The sequence below is a fragment of the Chiloscyllium punctatum genome, unplaced genomic scaffold (assembly GCF_047496795.1).
Source record: "Chiloscyllium punctatum isolate Juve2018m unplaced genomic scaffold, sChiPun1.3 scaffold_1229, whole genome shotgun sequence".
NCBI lineage: Eukaryota > Metazoa > Chordata > Chondrichthyes > Orectolobiformes > Hemiscylliidae > Chiloscyllium > Chiloscyllium punctatum.
Window position 1 is genome coordinate 21,788 of NW_027310963.1, and position 13,213 is coordinate 35,000.

At 60.0% G+C, this 13,213-nt stretch overlaps 1 protein-coding gene across 1 annotated transcript in view; it reads left to right on the forward strand.

Annotated features, from left to right (window-relative positions):
- Positions 1–623: 623 nt before the first annotated feature.
- LOC140474853 (procollagen C-endopeptidase enhancer 2-like) overlaps positions 624–13,213 on the forward strand; it is a gene marked incomplete at both ends in the record, with an annotated part of 16,473 nt that continues 3,883 nt past the window's right edge. The window contains 2 exons of the mRNA XM_072567736.1: positions 624–783; positions 2,480–2,589. Of these exons, the coding sequence (XP_072423837.1) occupies positions 624–783; positions 2,480–2,589 (270 nt within the window). The remainder of the gene's footprint in view (positions 784–2,479; positions 2,590–13,213) is intronic.

Sequence of the window (13,213 nt, forward strand, 5' to 3'; positions counted from 1 at the left end):
TGCTGAGGGAGTGGGCACTGTCGGAGGGTCAGTGCTGAGGGAGTGGGCACTGCCGCAGTGAGGTGAGGGGAGAGGCGGGGGGTGGAGGGGAAGCCTGGATTCGATCTCCCCTTTAGCTTCCCTCCTGCTGGGAGAACTCTCCACCTTCACTGGCTCCCCTTGTCCCCGGGGGAGGGTGGGTGTGAGGGGAACTGTGTGAGTAAACCTCCCTCCATCCCCCCTCCAGGGGGTGCTGCGTCCTTCGGAGAGGGTCAGGGGTGGAGAATGCCCCCCCCCCCCTCCGTGGGGGCTGACCCCCAGGGTCTAGTGTGGGCTGGCCTCCATTTCACCCGATGCCTCTACTTCTGAAGCCCGGGTGTGATGGTGAGGGCAGTGACATAGCCTCTGGCCCAGCTTCCTGTGTTGGCTTTTGCCCTCCACATAACCCCGTTCTGGCCTGCATTCTTATAGCATCCCAATGGAGGTCTGTTCTCTTTCAAACCCCCACACATGGCACAGGCCCAAGTGTTTAACATTCCTGAGCTGATGTTGGGAGGAGGGGGAGCCTGGGGATGGGGGGGAGGGGGGAGGGGGGGGGGTGGGGCGGGGGGGGTGTCTGCAAAAACCACAACATCTGGCAGTAATTAAAATCTCCAAGAGCAGGACGTGTTTGTTCAGGGAAACATCCCCCTCCATCGCAGACCGAGGGAGAGCGAGGGAGTGAAGGATGGCCAGGTTTCTCTTGTTCACTCTGTTCCTGGGCCCAGCCCTCGTCACTTCACAGGAGACCCCAAACATCACCAGGTAAGGGGGCTCTACCCCACTCCCCCCCCCCCCCCCAGACCCCCAACAAGGCCGGGGAGGGCAAGGGGGAGCCCAGTCTGACAGCCCAGAGCCTGGCATCGGTGACTGAGACAGACAGGAGTCTGTGCTTCACTGTTACACCCCCCCCTCTCCCCCCCCCACATTCCCCCCCCCCCCCCACCCCCTGTGGGCCCGGTAACCCCAATCCCCCGGTTTGCCCCACCCCACCTCAATCCCCCCACCCACCCACCGGACGGCTCTCAGTTACTGTCTGTTCATGGGGGGAGGGGGAGGATTCCTTTACCACACCCCCCCAAACACCCAACACCCCCCACCCCTGACACACCAACCCCCCCAACCCCCCCACACTCTCCCCATATCCCCTCTGTTTCTCGCCCTCTGCTTCAGTGTGAGGGTGTAAAGGGTGAGTGTGCGAGGGGTATGTGTATCAGTGTGTGTGTAAGGGGTGAGTGTGTGAGGGGTGTGTGTGTAAGGGGTGAGTGTGTGAGGGGTGTGTGTGTAAGGGGTGAGTGTATGAGGGGTGAGGGTGTGAGTGTGTGAGAGGTGTGAGTGTGTGAGGGGTGTGAGTGTGTGTGAGTAATGGTCTAAGGGGTGAGTGTGTGAGGGGTGAGGGTGTGAGTGTGTGAGAGGTGTGAGTGTGTGAGGGGTGGGAGTGTGTGTGAGTAATGGTCTAAGGGGTGAGTGTGTGAGGGGTGAGGGTGTGAGTGTGTGAGAGGTGTGAGTGTGTGAGGGGTGGGAGTGAGTGTGTAAGGGGTGAGTGTGTGAAGGGTGTGTATGTGAGTGTGTGTGTAAGGTGTGAGTGTGTGAGGGATGTGAGTGTGTGTGTAAGGGGTGAGTGTGTGAGGGGTGTGTGTGTATGTAAGGGGTTAGTGTGTGAGGGGTGTGAGTGTGAGTGTGTAAGGAGTGAGTGTGTGAGGGGTGTGACTGTGTGTGTGTAAGGAGTGAGTGTGTGAGGGGTGTGAGTGTGTGTAAGGGATGAGTGTGTGAGGGGTGTGAGTGTGCGTGTAAGGGGTATGTGTGAGTGTGTGTGTGAGGGGTGTAAGGGGTGAGTGTGTGAGGGGTGTGTGTGAGTGTGTAAGGGGTGAGTGTGTGAGGGGTGTGTGTGAGTGTGTAAAGGGTGAGTGTGTGAGGGATGTGTGTGTAAGGGGTGAGTGTGTGCGAGGTGTGAGTGTGTGTAAGGGGTGTAAGGGGTGAGTGTGTGAGGGATGAGTGTGTGAGGGGTGAGTGTGTGAGGGGTGTGTGTGTGAGGGGTGTGAGTGTGTAAGGGGTGATTGTGAGTGTGACTGAGTGTGTAAGGGGTGAGTGTGTGAGGGGTGGGAGTGTGTGTAAGGGGTGAGTGTGTGAGGGGTGTGTGTGAGTGTGTGTATGTAAGGGGTGTGTGTGTGAGGGGTATGAGTGTGTAAGGGGTGAGTGGGTGTGTAAGGGGTGAGTGTGTGTAAGGGGTGTGTGTGAGTGTGTAAGGGGTGAGTGTGTGAGGGGTGTGTGTGTGTAAGGGGTGAGTGTGTGAGTGTGTAAGGGGTGAGTGTGAGTGTGAGTGAGTGTGTAAGGGGTGAGTGTGAGTGTGAGTGAGTGTGTAAGGGGTGAGTGTGAGTGTGAGTGAGTGGTGCCCACGGGCTGTGTGTGGGGGGTGTGTGTGACCTGCCCAGTGCTGACCCCCCCCCTGTTGTAATTCCAGGCCGAGTTTCCCGTGTGGGGGTCAGATCTCCGGGGAATTTGGCTACGTGGCCAGTGAGGGATTCCCAGCTCACTACCCCCCCCAGGAAAACGTGTACCTGGACCATTCAGGTGAGAGGGCACGAGGTGGGGGGGCTGTACCCCAGGGACAGTCTGTGGGTGTGAGGGTGGGGAGTGTGTGTGGGGGGGTGGAGTGTGGGGTGGGGGGTGTGTGTGGGGGTGGGGGTGTGTGTGTGGGGGTGTGAGGGTGGGGAGAGTGTGTGGGAGGTGAGGTGTGAGGGTAGGGAGTGTGTGTGTGGGGGTGGGATGTGAGGGTGGGGAGTGTGTGTGGGGGTGGGGTGTGAGGGTGGGGAGTGTGTGTGTGGAGGGGTGTGAGGGTGGGGAGTGTGTGTGTGGGGGTGGGATGTGAGGGTGGGGAGTGTGTGTGTGGAGGGGTGTGAGGGTGGGGAGTGTGTGTGAGGGTGGGGAGTGTGTGTGTGGGGTTGAGGTGTGAGGGTGGGAGTGTGAGGTGGGAGGGGTGTGAGGGTGGGGAGTGTGTGTGGAGTGGGTGGGGTGTGAGGGTGTGGAGTGTGTGTGGAGGGGGGTGGGGTGTGAGGGTGGGGAGTGTGTGTGGAGGGGGTGGGGTGTGAGGGTGGGGAGCGTGTGTGGAGGGGGTGGGGTGTGAGGGTGGGGAGTGTATGTGTGTGGGGGGGTGTGAGGGTGGGGAGTGTGTGTGGAGGGGGGTGGGGTGTGAGGGTGGGGAGTGTGTGTGGAGGGGGTGGGGTGTGAGGGTGGGGAGTGTGTGTGGAGGGGGTGGGGGTGTGAGGGTGGGGAGCGTGTGTGGAGGGGGTGGGGTGGTGTGAGGGTGGGGAGTGTATGTGTGTGGGGGGGTGTGAGGGTGGGGAGTGTGTGTGGTGGGGTGAGGTGTGAGGGTGGGGAGTGTGTGTGTGGGGGGGTGTGAGGGTGGGGAGTGTGTGTGGTGGGGTGGGGGTGTGAGGGTGGGGAGTGTGTGTGGGGGTGTGGGGTGTGAGGGTGGGGGAGCGTGTGTGGAGGGGGTGGGGTGTGAGGGTGGGGAGTGTATGTGTGTGGGGGGGTGTGAGGGTGGGGAGTGTGTGTGGTGGGGGTGAGGTGTGAGGGTGGGGAGTGTGTGTGTGGGGGGGTGTGAGGGTGGGGAGTGTGTGTGGTGGGGTGGGGGTGTGAGGGTGGGGAGTGTGTGTGAGGGTGAGGTGTTAGGGTGGGGAGTGTGTGTGAGAGGGTGGGGAGTGTGTGTGGGGGGATGGGATGTGTGGGTGGGGAATGTGTGTGTGTGGGAGTGGGGTGTGAGGGTGGGGAATGTGCGTGTGGGGGTGTGGTATGAGGGTGGGGAGTGAGTGTGTGTGGGGGGTGGGTTGTGAGGGTGTGGAGTGTGTGTGAGGGTGGGGAGTGTGTGTGGAGGGGGTGGGGTGTGAGGGTGGGGAGTGAGTGTGTGTGGGGTGTGGGGGTGGGGAGTGAGTGTGTGTGGGGGTGGGGGTGTGAGGGCGGGGAGTGTGTGGGGGGGTGAGGTGTGAGGGTGGGGAGTGTGTGGGGGGGTGGATTGTGAGGGTGGGGAGTGTATGTGTGGGGGTGGGGTGTGAGGGTGGGGAGTGTGTGTGCGGGGGTGGGGGTGTGAGGGTGGGGAGTGTATGTGTGGGGGTGGGGTGTGAGGGGTGGGGAGTGTGTGTGGGGGGTGAGGTGTGAGGGTGGGGAGTGTGTGTGAGGGTGGGGTGTGAGGGGGTGGAGTGTGTGGGGGGTGGGGTGTGAGGGTGGGGAGTGTGTGTGAGAAGGTGGGGAGTCCGTGTGTGGGGATGGAGTGTGGGGTGGGGAGTGTGTGCGTGTGGGGGTGGGGTGTGTGTGTGGGGGGTGGGGAGTGTGTGTGGGGGGGTTGAGGTGTGAGGGGTGGGGGAGTGTGTGTGTGGGGGTGGGGTGGAGGGGTGGGGAGTGTGTGTGTGGGGGTGGGGTGTGAGGGTGGGGAGTGTGTGTGGGGGTGGGGTGTGAGGGTGGGAAGTGTGTGTGGGGGGTGGGGTGTGAGGGTGGGGAGAGTGTGTGTGGGGGTGGGGTGTGAGGGTGGGGAGAGTGTGTGTGGGGGTGGGGGTGTGAGGGTGGGGAGAGTGTGTGTGGGGGTGGGGTGTGAGGGTGGGGAGTGTGTGTGGGGGTGGGGTGTGAGGGTGGGAAGTGTGTGTGGGGGTGGGGTGTGAGGGTGGGGAGAGTGTGTGTGGGGGTGGGGGTGTGAGGGTGGGGGAGAGTGTGTGTGGGGGGTGGGGTGTGAGGGTGGGGGAGTGTGTGTGGGGGTGGGGGTGTGAGGGTGGGGAGTGTGTGTGAGGGTGGGGAGTGTGAGGGGGGTGGGGTGTGAGGGTGGGGAGTGTGAGGGGGGTGGGGTGTGAGGGTGGGGAGTGTGTGTGGGGGGTGGGGTGTGGAGGGGTGGGGAGTGTATGTGTGGGGGTGGGGTGTGAGGGTGGGGGAGTGTGTGTGTGGGGGTGGGGTGTGAGGGTGGGGAGTGTGTGTGGGGGGTGGGGTGTGAGGGTGGGGAGTGTGTGTGGGGGTGGGGTGTGAGGGTGGGGAGTGTGTGTGTGTGGGGGTGGGGTGTGAGGGTGGGGGGTGTGTGTGTGGGTGGGGTGTGAGGGGTGGGGAGTGTGTGTGTGGAGGTGGGGTGTGAGGATGGGGAGTGTGTGTGGGGGAGTGGGATGTGTGGGTGGGGAATGTGTGTGTGGGAGTGGGGTGTGAGGCTGGGGAATGTGCGTGTGGGGGTGGGGAGTGTGTGTGAGGGTGGGGAGTGTGTGTGGGGGTGGGGGAGTGTGTGTGGAGTGTGAGGGTGAGGAGTGTGTGTGGAGGGGGTGGGGTGTGAGGGTGAGGAGTGTGTGTGGAGGGGGTGGGGTGTGAGGGTGGGGAGCGTGTGTGGAGGGGGTGGGGTGTGAGGGTGGGGAGTGTATGTGTGTGGGGGGGTGTGAGGGTGGGGAGTGTGTGTGGAGGGGGGTGGGGTGTGAGGGTGGGGAGTGTGTGTGAGGGTGGGGGTGTGAGGGTGGGGAGTGGTGTGTGGAGTGTGAGGGTGAGGAGTGTGTGTGGAGGGGGGTGGGGGTGTGAGGGTGAGGAGTGTGTGTGGAGGGGGTGGGGTGTGAGGGTGGGGAGTGTGTGTGGAGGGGGTGGGGTGTGAGGGTGGGGAGCGTGTGTGGAGGGGGTGGGGGTGTGAGGGTGGGGAGTGTATGTGTGTGGGGGGGTGTGAGGGTGGGGAGTGTGTGTGGAGGGGGGTGGTGTGTGAGGGTGGGGAGTGTGTGTGGAGGGGGTGGGGTGTGAGGGTGGGGAGCGTGTGTGGTGGGGTGAGGTGTGAGGGTGGGGAGTGTGTGTGAGGGTGAGGTGTTAGGGTGGGGAGTGTGTGTGAGAGGGTGGGGAGTGTGTGTGGGGGGATGGGATGTGTGGGTGGGGAATGTGTGTGTGTGGGAGTGGGGTGTGAGGGTGGGGAATGTGCGTGTGGGGGTGGGGTATGAGGGTGGGGAGTGAGTGTGTGTGGGGGTGGGGTGTGAGGGTGGGGAGTGTGTGTGGAGGGGGTGGGGTGTGAGGGTGGGGAGTGAGTGTGTGTGGGGTGTGAGGGTGGGGAGTGAGTGTGTGTGGGGGGTGGGGTGTGAGGGTGGGGAGGTGTGTGTGGGGGGTGAGGTGTGAGGGTGGGGAGTGTGTGTGGGGGGTGAGGTGTGAGGGTGGGGAGTGTGTGGGGGGGGTGGATTGTGAGGGTGGGGAGTGTGTGTGCGGGGGTGGGGTGTGAGGGGTGGGGAGTGTGTTTGCGGGGGTGGGGTGTGAGGGTGGGGAGTGTATGTGTGGGGGTGGGGTGTGAGGGTGGGGAGTGTGTGTGGGGGGTGAGGTGTGAGGGTGGGGAGTGTGTGTGAGGGTGGGGGTGTGAGGGGGTGGAGTGTGTGGGGGGTGGGGTGTGAGGGTGGGGAGTGTGTGTGAGAGAAGGTGGGGAGTCCGTGTGTGGGGATGGAGTGTGGGGTGGGGAGTGTGTGCGTGTGGGGGGTGGGGTGTGTGTGTGGGGGTGGGGAGTGTGTGTGGGGGGTTGAGGTGTGAGGGTGGGGAGTGTGTGTGTGGGGGTGGGGTGGTGAGGGTGGGGAATGTGTGTGGGGGTGGGGGTGTGAGGGTGGGAAGTGTGAGGGGGTGGGGTGTGAGGGTGGGGAGTGTGTGTGTGGGGGTGGGGTGTGAGGGTGGGGAGTGTGTGTGTGTGGGGGTGAGGTGTGAGGGTAGGGAGTGTGTGTGGGGGTGGGGTGTGAGGGTGGGGAGTGTGTAGTGGGGTGGGGGGAGTGTGGGTGTGTGGGTATGGGTGATGTGGGGTGTGAGGGTGGGGAGTGTGTGTGTGTGGGGGTGAGGTGTGAGGGTAGGGAGTGTGTGTGGGGGTGGTGTGTGAGGGTAGGGAGTGTATGTGTGGGGGTGGGGTGTGAGGGTCGGGAGTGTGTGTGGGGGGATGGGATGTGTGGGTGGGGAATGTGTGTGTGTGGGAGTGGGGTGTGAGGGTGGGGAATGTGCGTGTGGGGGTGGGGTATGAGGGTGGGGAGTGAGTGTGTGTGGGGGTGGGGAGTGTGTGTGGAGTGTGAGGGTGAGGAGTGTGTGTGGGGGTGTGGGGTGTGAGGGTGGGGAGCGTGTGTGGAGGGGTGGGGTGTGAGGGTGGGGAGTGTATGTGTGTGGGGGGGTGTGAGGGTGGGGAGTGTGTGTGGTGGGGTGGGGGTGTGAGGGTGGGGAGTGTGTGTGAGGTGAGGTGTGAGGGTGGGGAGTGTGTGTGAGGGTGGGGTGTGAGGGTGGGGAGTGTGTGTGAGAGGGTGGGGAGTGTGTGTGGGGATGGAGTGTGAGGGTGGGGAGTGTGTGTGGGGGGTGAGGTGTGAGGGTGGGGAGTGTGTGGGGGGGTGGATTGTGAGGGTGGGGAGTGTATGTGTGGGGGTGGGGTGTGAGGGTGGGGAGTGTGTGTGCGGGGGGTGGGGTGTGAGGGTGGGGAGTGTATGTGTGGGGGTGGGGTGTGAGGGGTGGGGAGTGTGTGTGGGGGGTGAGGTGTGAGAGTGGGGAGTGTGTGTGAGGGTGGGGTGTGAGGGGGTGGAGTGTGTGTGCGGGGGTGGGGTGTGAGGGTGGGGAGTGTATGTGTGGGGGTGGGGTGTGAGGGTGGGGAGTGTGTGTGGGGGGTGAGGTGTGAGAGTGGGGAGTGTGTGTGAGGGTGGGGTGTGAGGGGGTGGAGTGTGTGGGGGTGGGGTGTGAGGGTGGGGAGTGTGTGTGAGAAGGTGGGGAGTCCGTGTGTGGGGATGGAGTGTGGGGTGGGGAGTGTGTGCGTGTGGGGGTGGGGTGTGTGTGTGGGGGTGGGGGAGTGTGTGTGGGGGGTTGAGGTGTGAGGGTGGGGAGTGTGTGTGTGGGGGTGGGGTGTGAGGGTGGGGAATGTGTGTGGGGGTGGGGTGTGAGGGTGGGAAGTGTGTGTGAGGGTGGGGAGTGTGTGTGTGGGGTTGAGGTGTGAGGGTGGGGAGTGTGTGTGAGAGGGTGGGGAGTGTGTGTGTGGGGATGGAGTGTGGGGTGGGGAGTGTGTGTGTGGGGGGGTGGGATGTGGGGGTGGGGGAATGTGTGTGTGTGGGAGTGGGGTGTGAGGGTGGGGAATGTGCGTGTGGGGGTGGGGTATGAGGGTGGGGAGTGTGTGTGAGGGTGGGGAGTGTGTGTGGAGGGGGTGGGGTGTGAGGGGTGGGGAGTGTGTGTGTGGGTGTCTGTGTGTGTGGGGGTATGTGGGTGGGTGTGAGTGTGAGTGTGTATGTGTGTGTGTGTGTGGGTGTCTGTGTGTGTGGGTGTGTGTGTGTGAGTGTGTGGATGGGTGTGGGTGTGTGTGTGTGAGAGAGTGTGTGTGTAGGTGTGAGTGTGTGTGTGTGGTGGGTGTGTGTGTGGGTGGGTGTGTGTGTGTGGGTGTGAGAGTGTGTGTGGGTGTGTGTGTCTGTGGGTGTGTGTAGGTGTGTGTGTGGGTGTGTGTGTGTGTGGGTGTGTGTGTGTGAGGATGTCTGTGTGAGGGTGTGTGTGTGGGTGGGTGTGGGTGTGTGGGTGTGAGTGTGTGTGTGGGTGTGCGAGTGTGGGGGTGCGTGTGTGGTGTGTGGGTATGAATGTGTGTGGGAGTGGGTGTGAGTGTGGGAGTGGGTGTGAGTGTGAGTGTGTATGTATGGGTGTGTATGTGGGTGTGTGTGTGTGAGGGAGTGTGAGGGTGTATGTGTGTGTGAGAGTGGGTGTGTGAGTGTGTATATGGGTGTGTGTGTGTGTTTGTGTGTGAGAGTGCGTGAATGGGTGTGTGTGTGGGTGAGTGTGTGTGTGTGAGTGTGTATGTGGGTGTGTGTGAGTGTGGGTGAGTATGAGCGTGTGAGTGTGAGAGTGTGTGAGAGAGTGAGTGTGTGTGTGGGGGTGTGTGTGAGGGAGTGTGTGAGGGTGTGTGTTTGTGAGAGAGTGTGTGTGTGTGTAAGTGTGAGTGTGTGTATTTGTGAGTGTGTGTGAGTGTGGGTGTGAGTGTGAGTGTGTGTGTGTGGGTGTGTATTTGTGTGAGAGTGTGGGTGTAGGTGTGAGTGTGTGTGGGTGTGAGTGTGGGTGTGAGTGCGGGTGTGAGTGTGGGTGTGAGTGTGAGTGTGTGTGTGCGTGTGAGGGAGTGTGAGGGTGTATGTGTGTGTGAGAGTATGTGTGAGAGTGTGTGTGTGTGTCTGAGAGTGTGGGTGTGTGTGAGGGAGTGTGTGAGGGTGTGTGTTTGTGAGAGAGTGTGTGTGTAAGTGTGAGTGTGTGTAAGTGTGAGTGTGAGTGTGAGTGTGAGTGTGGGTGTGAGTGTGTGTGTGTGGGTGTGTGTTTGTGTGAGAGTGTGGGTGTAGGTGTGTGAGTGTGTGTGTGCGTGTGTGTGGGTGTGAGAGTGTGAGTGTGGGTGTGAGTGTGGGTGTGAGTGTGTGTGTGAGTGTGTGTGTGTGGGTGTGGGTGTGTGTGTGAGTGTGAGTGTGGGTGTGAGTGTGGGTGTGGGTGTGGGTGTGAGTGTGTGTGTGTGTGTGGGTGTGTGTTTGTGTGAGAGTGTGGGTGTAGGTGTGAGTGTGAGTGTGTGTGTGCGTGAGTGTGTGTGTGGGTGTGTGTGGGTGTAAGTGTGAGAGTGTGTGAGTGTGAGTGTGGGTGTGGGTGTGAGTGTGAGTGTGGGTGTGAGTGTGAGTGTATGTGCGTGTGAGGGAGTGTTAGGGTGTATGTGTGTGTGAGAGTATGTGTGAGAGTGTGTGTGTGTGAGAGAGAGTGTGTGTGTGTGTGTCTGAGAGTGTGGGTGTGTGTGAGGGAGTGTGTGAGGGTGTGTGTTTGTGAGAGAGTGTGTGTGAGAGTGTGTGTGTGTAAGTGTGAGTGTGTGTAAGTGTGAGTGTTTGTGAGTGTGAGTGTGGGGTGTGAGTGTGTGTGTGTGTGGGTGTGTGTTTGTGTGAGAGTGTGGGTGTAGGTGTGAGTGTGAGTGTGTGTGTGCGTGAGTGTGTGTGAGTGTGGGTGTGAGTGTGGGTGTGGGTGTGAGTGTGAGTGTGGGTGTGGGTGTGGGTGTGTGTGTGAGTGTGAGTGTGTGTGTGTGGGTGTGTGTTTGTGTGAGAGTGTGGATGTAGGTGTGAGTGTGAGTGTGTGTGTGCGGTGAGTGTGTGTGTGGATGTTTGTGGGTGTGAGTGTGTGAGTGTGGGTGTGGGTGTGAGTGTGAGTGTGGGTGTGAGTGTGAGTGTGGGTGTGAGTGTGAGTGTGAGTGTGAGTGTGTGTGTGCGGTGTGAGGGAGTGTTAGGGTGTATGTGTGAGAGTGTGTGTGTGTGAGAGAGTGTGTGTGTGTGTGTCTGAGAGTGTGGGTGTGTGTGAGGGAGTGTGTTTGTGAGAGAGTGTGTGTGAGAGTGTGTGTGTGTAAGTGTGAGTGTGTGTAAGTGTGAGTGTGTGTGAGTGTGGGTGTGAGTGTGTGTGTGTGGGTGTGTGTTTGGGTGTGGGTGTGAGTGTGGGTGTGAGTGTGGGGTGTGGGTGTGGGTGTGGGTGTGGGTGTGGGTGTGAGTGTGGGTGTGAGTGTGTATGTATGGGTGTGTATGTGGGTGTGTGTGTGTGAGGGAGTGTGAGGGTGTATGTGTGTGTGAGAGTGGGTGTGTGAGTGTGTATATGGGTGTGTGTGTGTGTTTGTGTGTGAGAGTGCGTGAATGGGTGTGTGTGTGGGTGAGTGTGTGTGTGTGAGTGTGTATGTGGGTGTGTGTGAGTGTGGGTGAGTATGAGCGTGTGAGTGTGAGAGTGTGTGAGAGAGTGAGTGTGTGTGTGGGTGTGTGTGTGAGTGTGGGTGTGTGTGAGGGAGTGTGTGAGGGTGTGTGTTTGTGAGAGAGTGTGTGTGTGTGTAAGTGTGAGTGTGTGTATTTGTGAGTGTGTGTGAGTGTGGGTGTGAGTGTGAGTGTGTGTGTGTGGGTGTGTATTTGTGTGAGAGTGTGGGTGTAGGTGTGAGTGTGTGTGGGTGTGAGTGTGGGTGTGAGTGCGGGTGTGAGTGTGGGTGTGAGTGTGTGCGTGTGAGGGAGTGTGAGGGTGTATGTGTGTGTGAGAGTATGTGTGAGAGTGTGTGTGTGTGTCTGAGAGTGTGGGTGTGTGTGAGGGAGTGTGTGAGGGTGTGTGTTTGTGAGAGAGTGTGTGTGTAAGTGTGAGTGTGTGTAAGTGTGAGTGTGAGTGTGAGTGTGGGTGTGAGTGTGTGTGTGTGGGTGTGTGTTTGTGTGAGAGTGTGGGTGTAGGTGTGAGTGTGTGTGTGCGTGTGTGTGTGTGTGGGTGTGAGAGTGTGAGTGTGGGTGTGAGTGTGGGGTGTGAGTGTGTGTGTGAGTGTGTGTGTGTGGGTGTGGGTGTGTGTGTGAGTGTGAGTGTGGGTGTGAGTGTGGGTGTGGGTGTGAGTGTGTGTGTGTGTGTGTGGGTGTGTGTTTGTGTGAGAGTGTGGGTGTAGGTGTGAGTGTGAGTGTGTGTGTGCGTGAGTGTGTGTGTGGGTGTGTGTGGGTGTAAGTGTGAGAGTGTGTGAGTGTGAGTGTGGGTGTGGGTGTGAGTGTGGTGTGTGAGTGTGAGTGTATGTGCGTGTGAGGGAGTGTTAGGGTGTATGTGTGTGTGAGAGTATGTGTGAGAGTGTGTGTGTGTGAGAGAGAGTGTGTGTGTGTGTGTCTGAGAGTGTGGGTGTGTGTGAGGGAGTGTGTGAGGGTGTGTGTTTGTGAGAGAGTGTGTGTGAGAGTGTGTGTGTGTAAGTGTGAGTGTGTGTAAGTGTGAGTGTTTGTGAGTGTGAGTGTGGGTGTGAGTGTGTGTGTGTGTGGGTGTGTGTTTGTGTGAGAGTGTGGGTGTAGGTGTGAGTGTGAGTGTGTGTGTGCGTGAGAGTGTGTGTGAGTGTGGGTGTGAGTGTGGGTGTGGGTGTGAGTGTGAGTGTGGGTGTGGGTGTGTGTGTGAGTGTGAGTGTGTGTGTGTGGGTGTGTGTTTGTGTGAGAGTGTGGATGTAGGTGTGAGTGTGAGTGTGTGTGTGCGTGAGTGTGTGTGTGGATGTTTGTGGGTGTGAGTGTGTGAGTGTGGGTGTGAGTGTGAGTGTGGGTGTGAGTGTGAGTGTGGGTGTGAGTGTGAGTGTGAGTGTGCGTGTGAGGGAGTGTTAGGGTGTATGTGTGAGAGTGTGTGTGTGTGAGAGAGTGTGTGTGTGTGTGTCTGAGAGTGTGGGTGTGTGTGAGGGAGTGTGTTTGTGAGAGTGTGTGTGAGAGTGTGTGTGTGTAAGTGTGAGTGTGTGTAAGTGTGAGTGTGTGTGAGTGTGGGTGTGAGTGTGTGTGTGTGGGTGTGTGTTTGGGTGTGGGTGTGAGTGTGGGTGTGAGTGTGGGTGTGGGTGTGGGTGTGGGTGTGGGTGTGAGTGTGGGTGTGAGTGTGGGTTGTGAGTGTGGGTGTGAGTGTGTGTGTGGGTGTGAGTGTGAGTGAGAGTGTGGGTGTGGGTGTCAGTGTGGGTGTGGGTGTGGGCGTGGGTGTGGGCGTGGGCGTGAGTGTGGGTGTGAGTGTGGGTGTGAGTGTGGGTGTGGGTGTGAGTGTGGGTGTGAGTGTGGGTGTGGGTGTGAGTGTGGGTGTGGGTGTGAGTGTGGGTGTGGGGTGTGGGTGTGAGTGTGAGTGTGAGTTTGGGTGTGGGTGTGGGTGTGGGTGTGAGTGTGGGTGTGGGTGTGGGTGTGGGTGTGAGTGTGAGTGTGTGTGTGTGCGTGAGTGGGTGTGGGTGTGAGTGTGGGTGTGGGTGTGTGTGTGAGGGTGAGTGTGTGAGTGTTTGTGTCTGTGGGTGTGTGTGTGAGGGTGTGTGTGTGAGTGTGTGTGTGTGAGGGTGTGTTTGTGAGTGTGTGTGTGAGGGTGTGTGTGTGTGAGTGTGTGTCTGTGTGTGTGTGTGAGAGTGTGTGTGTGTCTCTGTGTGTGTGTGGGTGTGTGTGAGTGTGTGGGGTGTGTCTGTGTGTGAGTGTGTTTGTGTGTCTGTGTGTGTGGGTGTGTGTGTGAGTGTCTGTGGGTGTGTGTGTGAGGGTGTGTGTGTGAGGGTGTGAGTGTGTGTGTGAGAGTGTATCTGTGTGTGTGTGAGTGTGTGTGTGGGTGTGAGTGTGTGGGTGTGTGTGAGGGTGTGTGTTTGTGTGTGTGAGGGTGTGTGTGTGTGAGTGTGTGTGTGAGGGTGTGTGTGTGTGTCAGTGTGTCTGTGTGAGTGTGTGTGTCAGTGTGTGAGTCAGTGTGAGAGTGTGTGGGTGTGGGTGTGTGAGTGTGTGGGTGTGGGTGTGTGAGT